Source organism: Abramis brama (genome assembly GCF_963993115.1).
Source record: "Abramis brama genome assembly, chromosome: 17".
In the NCBI taxonomy this organism is placed as follows: Eukaryota; Metazoa; Chordata; class Actinopteri; order Cypriniformes; family Leuciscidae; genus Abramis; species Abramis brama.
The window spans coordinates 13,439,491-13,450,606 of record NC_139979.1 but is presented as its reverse complement, the minus strand read 5'-3'; the positions used below and the strand labels follow the sequence as shown (position 1 = coordinate 13,450,606).

The window sequence follows — 11,116 nt, the reverse complement described above, 5'->3', positions numbered from 1 at the left end:
TCGATATTTCACCTGTTTAATTTGTTTAATTTTGGGGATAGAAAGAGATGTGTAATTCACTGAACAGTCACCTCTCAAACAAAAATTACAAAAATTCTTAGTTTCAAACAAATGTCTGAAACTTCTTAAAAACAAAAGACAACTCCACTCGTACGTACACACTCACACAAACACGCACGCAAACAGAACTGAAGGTAACAAAAATTGGCATATTATTGATTGTGTTACTCAGCAATTGGTACAAGTCCTTGAACAGCAACTAGTGAGAGTTTAACAAGATCCGGGACCGTATCCAATTAACCTGCAATACACAGAACCAGCACAGCTGAAATGAAAGAGCTTCCACTATTGGAAAGAGAATGTTTTGATTCACAATGATCGAACAAATCAGCAATATTACAGTAGTTTTGATTGAATCTTGCCCTCAGTCTGTACGCAGAGCTGAAACGCACTGTAACGGGAGGAATCGTGACACTGGTGCAAAATGCTCTCTCCAACATCAAATCAGATTTCTCTTGTCCCAATCATCATATTCTTCAAAATCAAATGACTCCTTATTATAAGCATCTTCACTCAGAAGTTCAATATATATGACACCAGGTTTTGTAACCTTTGTGATCAAGATTATTGTAAAAACAGGGACTAAAATAACATGAAAATAAAATTAAAAAATCCCTGCTTCCCCAAAAAAAAAAAAAAAAAAAAACAACAGTTAAAAATAAGTCAGTGAAATGGTTTGAGTACAAGAACACTAGAGGGGACAAATAAAAATTAATTTTATTATCCTTCTTCAGGTGGACATTTACGTGTTTCTAAACAATAACGGCGAGTGAAAGTTCACACCGTTTGCTTTTCTAACTCACATAGACGGGTGCAAAAACATCATGAGTTTCTTTGAGTTCAAGAACCCCTAAACAACAACTGAGGGGAAGAACAACAAAATAAAATGGTAACTTAACATTAGTTCTGTGTTATTTGCAACATAATAAAAATAACCACAAATTAAATCATTGTCCCCCCCCCCAACCAATTCACAATTCCAAGCAGGCCCACGGAGAGAGAGAGAGGGAGAGAGACGGATAGAGAGGGGTGGTTGGGCAGTTGGTGTTCAGGGCTGGGCTCCAGCGGCAGTGGGCACTTGTGTGGCCATTGTGTTTGGGGCAGGGATGACGGGTGAGCCGGCGCTGATGTTTGCGATGTTGGGCTGTGTGCTCGGAGTCATAGAGGTGATGCCTGCAGTGCGAAAGCCACCAACACATTTAGCCTAGTGTTTTGATTTCCTGCACACAGTCAAAGTCTGAATATCTCTATTAGTAACATTCTGTTCAAAAGCTTTTTAATCAAAAGATACGTTTTCAAAACAATTTTGAATTACTATTAGTTAAAGTTTCACCCAAAAATTAACATTATCATTTATTCACCCTTATGTCAATCCAAATCTGTACGACTATCTTTTGTAGAACACAAAAAAGCTAATTTAAAAATTCTAATGTTTTGAACACCACTGACTTCCATTGTTCCACAAACATCTTGTGTGTTCTGCAGAACAAGTCACAGGTTCGAAATGACATGAGGGAGATGACAATTTCAATAAATGACTACTTAAATTCAATTTTCCATCAGAGGTGAAGCGCTGAGGAGAAAGACAAATGGTTTACCTGCCATCAAGCTAGAAGAGCTGACTGGTGTGGAACTAGCAGCCATTCCTGCTGCTGGCGCTCCTCTGCCCTGGTCTTTAACTATAGGGTCTACACACAAAAAAACATACCATATATGTCATCTCAAAATGAAGACAAATTATGACATGAAGTTTCCATCAACATGTACATTCATTCCATATGAAGCCAATTAAACAGTTCCATGACACCTTTCAACTTGCATCTGGTAAATTCACTCAAACCAAAAACTATCTGTAACAAAATTGTACTAACCCAGGGCTCAAAAATAAGGATGGCCTAGGGCTAGTGTGCGAGTTTTAGACCATTTGTCCATAACCATTAGTTATAAAATATTTTATTTTAGTTGATCATTTACTTTTTTTTCTTTTCTTATTTTCTTACTTTTTTTTTTTTGGCAATGACCAGGATAATTCACAAGAAAATAGAGAGCAAAAGGAGGAGACATGCAAGTATTTGTCCTCTGCATTCAACTCATCCAAGTTAGTGCGCACACATTAGGAGCAGTGAGAAGTGAACACACTGCAAACCGTGGACACACACGCAGAGCAGTGGGCAGCCATTCACTGCGGCGCCTGGGGAGCGATTGGGGGTTAGGTGCCTTGCTCAAGGGCACCTCAGTCGTTTCCTGCCAGCATTGAGAATCGAATGTGTTACAAGTCCGACTCTCTAATCATTAGGCCACAACTGCCCCTTTTTATAGCTTTTTCATAAATTATGTATAAAAAAAAAAAGCAACAAAAAAATCAATTGGGCCAATGCAAGTAAAATGTGAAGAGACTGTATAACAGCTGATTAATATCATTATTTTTGAGCTCCGCAATCAGTTTCTAGTCCCAAATGAAATCACCATGAGGAAGAAAAATGTATTAATGAACATGTCAAATAGCTTTGAATAATGCAGGACCATAAATTCATTGATTTATTCAACTGTATATAAAAGGACATACAAGCAAAAACGGGCATCAAACTCTGAGACTGGAAAGCATTCACAGGTTTCCAGGGAGTCAATTTTTAAATTGCTAAACTCTGGGAACTCACAGAAGTAAGGGTGGTCCATGGCCTCGCGGGCAGTCAGTCGGGCCTGGTGGTCATAACGTAGCAGCTTGTCCAGAAAATCCAGAGCCTCTGTACTGACCAGGTGCTGATTCTCACTGTGCACAAACCGTTCCCATCTTTTCCGGGAGTGTCTGGGTGAACGAGTGAGATGTTAAAATGGTATTAATATGATTATACACACACGCACATACAAACACTTCAGTTTTATAACTAAAAAGAATGCTTATTTTAATGAACTAGATAAAAAGTCTGTCCATTCTGTATTAAATTCATACCTGCCCAATATGTCATTGAAGCGTGGGTCCAGCTCAATGTTATATTTGTCAATGTAATCATACAGGTCCTCTGTACCCAGAACCTTTGCAATCCGAACCAACTAAACAGAAAAATGAGATCACATCAATAAACTGTTCACAACAGACATTAACCAGCATTATAAAAGTAGTTTGGAGCAAAAATATCTCGGGTATAATGTGAATGACTGGACATCACTGCTATTAAGTTGAGGCTAAAAATCAATTAATAAATGGTGGACCTGGTCATAGTTGTCATGTCCATGGAAAAACGGTTCCTTCCTGAAGATCATACTGGCCAGCATGCATCCAAGACTCCACATATCCAGACTGTAGTCATACATCTGGAGAGAGACCAAAACATTTATTTGACTAACTCAAAATATCAACTGGAATTGTCATTAAATGTGAAAACCACAATTAAAAATCTTAAGTAGATGTCAATGATTAATCACTAAACGATTAATCTGCATTACTAATTATTCAATTGTGGATTCATAAATTTGAACTCAAATGTGTTCAGTAATTTAGGCAAAAGTATCTGTTAATGGACACTATAGCATGCAAGAAGCGGACAAATCGTACCGCAACATTCAATTAGCACACATGCATTCCCTATGTTGCTCCGAAAAAATATTATTCCAAGATATGAAATAATTTGTGTCATAGTGTGTAGTACCGATTGATTGACTGATTGTTAACCTTGAAAATTCACATCCCTTATCTTAAGAGACTAACCTGATAGTCCACAAGTAGTTCAGGGCCTTTAAAATATCGGGAAGCCACACGCACATTGTACTCCTGGTTTGGGTGGTAAAACTCAGCCAATCCCCAATCAATCAAACGAAGCTTTAAAGGGAAAATGCATATTCGACAAATCAAAAATTGGACTCAATCTATACACACATTAAAATTGCCATCAATTACTCACCCTTATGTCGTTCCAAACCCATAAGAAATTCATTCATCTTTGGAACACAAATGAAGATATCATTAATTAAATCTTAGTCTCTCCATTGACAGTCCACGCAACTACCACTTTGTTGATTTCTCATTAAGAGATCGTAAAACTAATCTGTTGAATCGAGTAGTTTAGTCCAAATTAAATTGAGGTTTTTATTGACATATAAACATTCAATAGCGAACAAAAAGAAGCTCAACCATACGCACGAGAACAAACCACATTGGTTCTTGCGGAAGCATAAACATGCTGCATAGCACACGAAAATTAACCTCATTGGTTCTCGCACATCAAGCATGTTTGAGCTTCTGTTTTCCATATCTGATGTGTGCTGTTGATAAATGTTTATATGTGAATAAAAACCTAAAAAATAAAATTCATAATAGAGATGTTCATTTCTTTTTCTTTTTTTCCCTAACCACAACCAAAGCTCGTTAACCGATCATTAACCGCTAACCGACAAGACTATGTTAAATTACATTAGAATGGATAAGGGTCTGTTACCAAATGAAAAAATAATAAAAATTTGTTTTCCATGCGTTTACTTTTACAAGCGCAAATAGCAGCATAAACAACAGAAGAACATGAAGATTCATCGTCACATCACGCACCTGCAGCGCTTCTGTGAACGGAGAAAAACAGAAAATCATATATATATATATATATATATATATATATATATATATATATATATATATATATATATATATATATATATATATATATATATATATATATATCTATATCTATATCTATATATATATATATATATATCTATATATATATATATATTATAATTATATATTTTATATTGCTGGTATATATAATTTTATACAGCTCCTAGCTTAATTTAACATGTGTATATAAACAAAACGAAAAGAAAACTGAAGCAAGTAGTATATGCTGAGTTTCGGTTCATTTTTGTGACGCGCTCCACAAAAAAGTTCACGGAAAGGAAACCAAGACAGTATAAATCAAATCCTGTTTGTTTTTTTTATTTTACAAAAGCACGTTTTATTTTTATTGTGTGAATAAAAATAAACCTTTTACAGTTCCGAATGACATCTTACTCTTAATCAGCATGACCAGAGTATTTTAAGTTGTTTCAGCAGTCATAAGGAAACATTAAGTGATCGCGCAGACGCCTCGCGCACACACACACACAACATATCAGTTCTAGCATTGCTAACTTGACATCGCATCCTGTTAAAAAAATATAATAAAATCCAGTCAACCAAACATATAAAGTTACACTGCTCAATTTAAATAGTCCTTAGTACAATCTGTGCCATTCAGCGTGCCCTGTAGAGTTATGCCAAAAACATTTTGCGCATATGAAGAATGTTTTACGTCAATATTAGAACTGCGAGTGAAGTATAAAGCCTGTTTTCCATAAATAATAGATTAGCATGCGAATACGTTGCAAATATGGAAACATTTGGATTTGTGCCGAATGAGAGAGGTAGGCTACGTGAGTCCAATGTCGGTTTCTATTTTGCTTTAAATTATTTTGTTTTGGCTTAATGTTTATATTTATTAAATAATTTTCAGTCTTGTTCTCTTCTGAATACTCTTCTGAAAACCGTTTAACTGGTAGTTAATGATGTTAATTATTGACTAATATTAGTTAATTAGTTAACCAGTTAATTATGAGAATCCCTAATTCATATGGATGAGTTTTACAAAATCTCTTAATGAACGTTTTGAAGCTTGAAAGTGGTAGTTGCATAGACTGTCAATGGAGGGACAGAAATCTCTCAATTACATTGAAAATATCTTCATTTGTGTTTCGAAGATGAACGAAAGTCTTACGGGTTGGGAATGACATGAGGGCGAGTAAATTATGACTTTTTGGGTGAACTAACCCTTTAACATTCAAAAGTTTGGCATCAGTAAGAATTTTTTTTTTTTTAAAGAAATTTATACTTTCAGCAAGGACACATTAAATTGATCAGAAGTGACAGTAAAGACTTTTACATTGTTACAAAACACTTTCAAATATATGCTGGTCTTTTGAACTTTCTAAAAATCAAAGTATTGTAAAAGCACCATTGTTTCCAAAAATTTTGTTTAAAAAAATAATAATATTTGAAGCACAACTGTTTTCAACAATGATAAATGTTTCTTGAGCACCAAATCAGCATATTAGTAGAGATGCACCGATTGCAATTTTTTGGTCATATAATGGTCAATTTTTGTTTTTTTTCAAATAAAAGTCATAATGCAGACTGCATCATGATATGGCGCTTTTCCACTGCATGGTACGGCTCGGTTCGGCTCGGTACGGTTCGACTCGGCGCGGAATGGTTCGGCTCGCTTCGCTTTTCCACTGCGTGGTACGACTCGACTCGGTACGGCACGGTTCGGTTCGCTTTAGCTCGGTTGCTTTTCCACTGCAGTTAGTACCGCTTCAAAGTGGGTGGGACTGATCGTTATAGTTGCCGTCTCTACTGCCATGATATCATCATATTAAATGCGAATTTTTCATTCCGTGTTTCCCCATCCACTCCTCGGCAACCAACGAGAGGAACGTCTGCACCTCGTCCACTGACCACGATTCAGCCATTTCTTTTTTTTAAGTTTATACTCTTTTTTTTTTTTTTTAAGCAAATACTTTTAAAACAGGCGCTACAGCGCTGGCTGTTGTCTACTGGCTATTTAAATCTAGCGGGTTTAGTGTCTCGTGTCATAAATACAATGACGCTGGTAGTGATGATTCTGTCTGACCAATCAGTGATCTGCAGTGTTTTCACGTCACATTTTAGTATCGGTACGGTACGCTTGGAACCTCAACAGTCAACAAAACAGACCAGCCAGTCACTGGTCCGGGTTGAGCATGTGGAAAACCGGCTGATTCCGGACCCTGGCCATTCGATCGGTGCATCTCTACATATTAGAATGATTTCTGAAGGATCATGTGGCACTGAAGACTGGAGAAATGATTCTAAAAATTCATCTTTGCCATCACAGGAATACATCACATTTCAAAAATATATTAAAAAAGAAAAGTTATTTTACTGCATCTGATCAAATAAATGCAGCCTTGATCAGAATATGGGATTTTCAAATGAATTAAAAAAAGCATACTGACCACAAACTTTTGAATGGTGCTGTACATATACATAAATAAACAAGCAATGCTCAATGTTGGGTATATTCTTAACTTGGGCGATACCTTTCTGTGCTCATGGTCAATCATAACATTGTGTGGTTTTACGTCTCTGTGCATTATTCCCATACTGTGGCAGTAGTCGAGAGCCTGGGGATAAAAGAGTGAAGATAAGCATTAGATCTAACATCAGTGCAAAGCAGTTGAACTCTGTGTAAAGTTTCCACAGCAACAGAACATTCTTACTATTACTATGAGCATTGCTCAAACTGTTTTGCCATTACAAATAAGCCAGAGAGGCAGATATTGACTGGTTATGTTCCATGTTATCGCTCTTGTAACACAGTTTTAAAATGGGCTTAAATAATGGTAAGGTCAATATGCACCTTTGTACAGGAGGATCAGTGTGATCATCTCACCTTAAGAATTTCATACATGTAGAAGCGAATGTCATAGTCTGATAATGTTTGATACAGTTGCTGTGAAGAAAGAGAAAGAGTTTACTACAACCTCACATTAAATGCATTTAAATTCTACAAGGAGGGCCGACAAATAAAAACATCTCTTACCTTGAAGTCCGTGTTGTTAACATGCTCAAAAACCAGCGCTGGTGTTCGGGACTATGGATGGAAAAAGCAGAATGTGTTTTAACCCCGAGGGCACACAAACAAACTTGCATATTTACTTTGAAAATTAATTAACTTTACAAGAAAATACCAGCAAGACATTATAAAAAAGAGTCACAGTTAAAAACACACTGACACAGTCTTAAAGTTAGGAAGACAATGACAGTTGAACTCCCAAATATTTCAAACTCACCACAGGATCCTTTACGATGTCTAAAAGCGTTATGATGTTGGGGCCTCCTCTCAAGTTCTCCAGAATTTTTATTTCTCGTTTAATTTTCTTCTTTTTCACTGGCTAAACGTACAAGAAAAAAAAAAAAAAACTTAAATATAAACTGACTTATCTCCTGTCAAATCTTCTCTGAGGTGTGAAACCAAACATCAGATGATACCTTGAGTATTTTGACGACTACTTTCTCATTGTTAGTGATGTTTATGGCTTCAAACACTTCACTGTATTTTCCCCGGCCAAGCTTTCGCACTAACTGATAGTCGTCCTGATTTCTGCATAATACAAACATACAACATATGTGAGTACATACAATGTGAGTTTAACACTAACATGCTGAAAGCATCAAACAATACTTAATAAAGCAGCACATTTGATCCAAGGGTTCAGAAAAGCACAAATACTTAAATAACAATTAAATGTTAAAATTGGCTATTTACAGCACGTCATTTTTAAGTGCTAAAAAATTAAAGAGAACACACCCCCAGTCCACCACATGGGATTCATAGTCCCAGTACTCTCTGGGTCGCTGTGTGTTTACATCAGGGTAAACTCGAGAGCGACTTGGGACAGGGCCAGACATATTCTACACACGGTATTCCCTGAAACACCTGGAAAGACAACAGTATAGGAGGATGTTTATCAAATCAAACAGCTTTGAATAGCACAGTAAATAAAAGCTCTGAACTGCATCTAGACCAGGGGTTTTCAAAGTGAGATACAGGGCTGCAGGTCAAATGTAGAGAAAGTTCAAGTTAAATAAATTAAACAGGTAAATAAACAAAAGCTGATTTAAATAAGTAAATGGGAGAATTAATAAATACACAGTACAATAATTAGTAGACAAATATAGTAATGTAACTTAATAGAAATTAAATATTTTCCAAGTTATATTTTTACATTATTAATAGGATTAAGTTTTTTTCCACAGTACACACTGGGTCTTTTTACAAGAAACTAAACCGATGCCTTTTAAATTTTAGAATAGGGCCCATCGCATGAGGATGATCATATTTGGAGGTCTGTGGGATCTAAAAGATTGAAAACCCCTGATCTAGATTAATTTCATAAAGTGTTAAGCATACTTATATATGTTGGTTATTACCTTGGAGGAGTCCTCCAAGCAGCAAATGACAGGTGAAGCTGATGAAGGCAGATGTGATGACTTTATGGTGGAGCATAGGCTACAAAATACATGAAATAAGCCTGTTAAGACAGCTGATGATCAAATCAATCCAAAGTAAACCACTTTCATTTGAAATTCACTACATTCAAGCACTGCCGCACAAACAACCCACCTGATTGTAATTCGAATGAAAGAGGACATCCAGGAGCTTATTCAGGAGACACAGCAATCCTAAAAGTCCTTCCTCATGGCCCTCCAGATGCTGGAAAACACAAGGATGTTGTAAACTTTACAGACACCGCTGTGCAACATCAGCCAGAGTGTCAAAGTACTGATTTATGGAACAACGTCCATAAATAAACTAGATTACTGTACTGCCAGATAGTCATTAGACTAACAAATCGCTGTTTGTGACAGACTTGTGATCTTCCTGAATGAATTACTAATTATAAAACCACATGAATTAGCTTAATTAAAGCAGGGATGGGAGAACAAACACATTGGAATATATAAAAGCTCTATAGCCTCCATCATAAAGAGGAATACTAGTACATTTTTCCTTAAATCAATATCTTGTTTTGAGGAGCCAAAGGCCTGGTGACACAGCCAAAGAAATCAGTCTTGCTCACTGGACAGCTAATCTGCATTCCCAACGTTATCCACATATAATACACATTATTAAATAACTACAAACAGGTCATATGTAATATAATTACAGGATGTCTCAATTGTATTATCAGCTTTCCTAACAGCTGTTAGTTAGCCAGCTAACCGCTAACTAGCATAACGTTTGCCACGCCTAAGCCATATCTAATTCATTTTACGACACATTTAACTAATTCACACTCCAAATAGTTCATTTCAATTTAAAACAAATTATAGAAGCATAAATCACCCAATACATGAACCCGGGAACACATAACACAGTGTTCTATCGCACAAATGCTGCTAGCTGAACGTGGCGCAACACGCCACATCAAAGCTAACGCCATTCGCACAAAAGATTAAACAAGCGAATTCAAGGAAATACATACCAATTCATAGTCATAAGAATTATAAAACATACACGAATCTTATATTTGTGTTTAATTGGGCCCGGAATTAATCCAGCCAGTTTATGCCGGTTTTTATAAAGAATACGGCGGGTTTAAGTGGTTAGCGAGTAGCACTGGCACGCGCTAACTGTGTCGCCTGCAAATACCATGAGATAAATTCACACAAACATGTATTAGTAGTGCAGTGCCTTACACGTGTGTCCTTTTTTGAAATAATGCGAAAAGCCAGTAAACATAAGAATACAAATATCAGTAGGTCGTAAAAGCACACTGCATTACCTCTCGGCGTCTCCTGATAGACAATATGGCGGATGCTGCACTGGAGAAAGGCTGCGTCTCATTACCTAGCGGGCTGCTCAACAAGAACGTGTTGAATTCGCATGTGATGTCTCAAGATGCTGTCTACGTAGGCAGCTCACTAGTTTTTGAGGCACGGCTAAAAATATAACGCGCAGACACACAGACAGACCGGTGTCATTCTGTAAATTCTGTATATGTGAGTAAACGTGTACTGTGTATTGTAGGCTACATATAATGTCTAATGCTCCGGCAATGTAAATATTTTTAACCATGCCAAACAATCTCCGAATCTTAGAGACAGACAGATTGACAGAAAGTGACATGAAGTTTCTTTCTTTCTTTGTATATTTCCAGAAATTATTTCTGAATTTATTTTCCTTTTTTTTGTTTAAAAGTCTGCACATCTGTCAATGTTTTGTTTTCTAGTGTTTATGTGTGTATGACATAAGCTATTAAATTGCATATAGTTTCTCCAATTTGAACATTCATCAAATTAAAGCAACCATAATTTTGAGCAATCAATCAAATGAATCCTGTTCATTTGTATTATTGCACAATAAATATAATATACTTTATGATTTCATGAACAGCAGACCAGTTGCTAAGTAGTTAAAAACTAAAAAGTTAACATTTAATCTTCCTAGTGGTAAGTTTCAGAGGAGACAAAAAGGAGTGCTGTCCT

The 11,116-nt window shown here is 36.3% G+C and overlaps 1 protein-coding gene across 2 annotated transcripts; it reads right to left on the bottom strand.

Annotated features, from left to right (window-relative positions):
• On the bottom strand, positions 1-10,512 carry csnk2a1 (casein kinase 2, alpha 1 polypeptide). Of its 2 annotated transcripts, none has more exons than XM_084088534.1 (15): positions 10,414-10,512; positions 9,252-9,341; positions 9,059-9,137; positions 8,436-8,564; positions 8,117-8,228; positions 7,918-8,019; positions 7,668-7,718; positions 7,518-7,577; positions 7,165-7,248; positions 3,767-3,877; positions 3,271-3,372; positions 3,011-3,111; positions 2,718-2,866; positions 1,659-1,748; positions 1-1,297 (listed from the first exon to the last, which is right to left on the bottom strand). In XM_084088534.1, the coding sequence occupies exons 4-15, from the start codon at positions 8,534-8,536 to the stop codon at positions 1,260-1,262; spliced, it is 1,101 nt and encodes a 366-aa protein (XP_083944660.1). In that variant the 5' UTR covers positions 8,537-8,564; positions 9,059-9,137; positions 9,252-9,341; positions 10,414-10,512; the 3' UTR covers positions 1-1,259. The 2 variants fall into 2 exon arrangements, with proteins under 2 accessions (XP_083944660.1, XP_083944659.1); XM_084088533.1 differs by having other exon boundaries at positions 1-1,233.
• Positions 10,513-11,116: the final 604 nt, after the last annotated feature.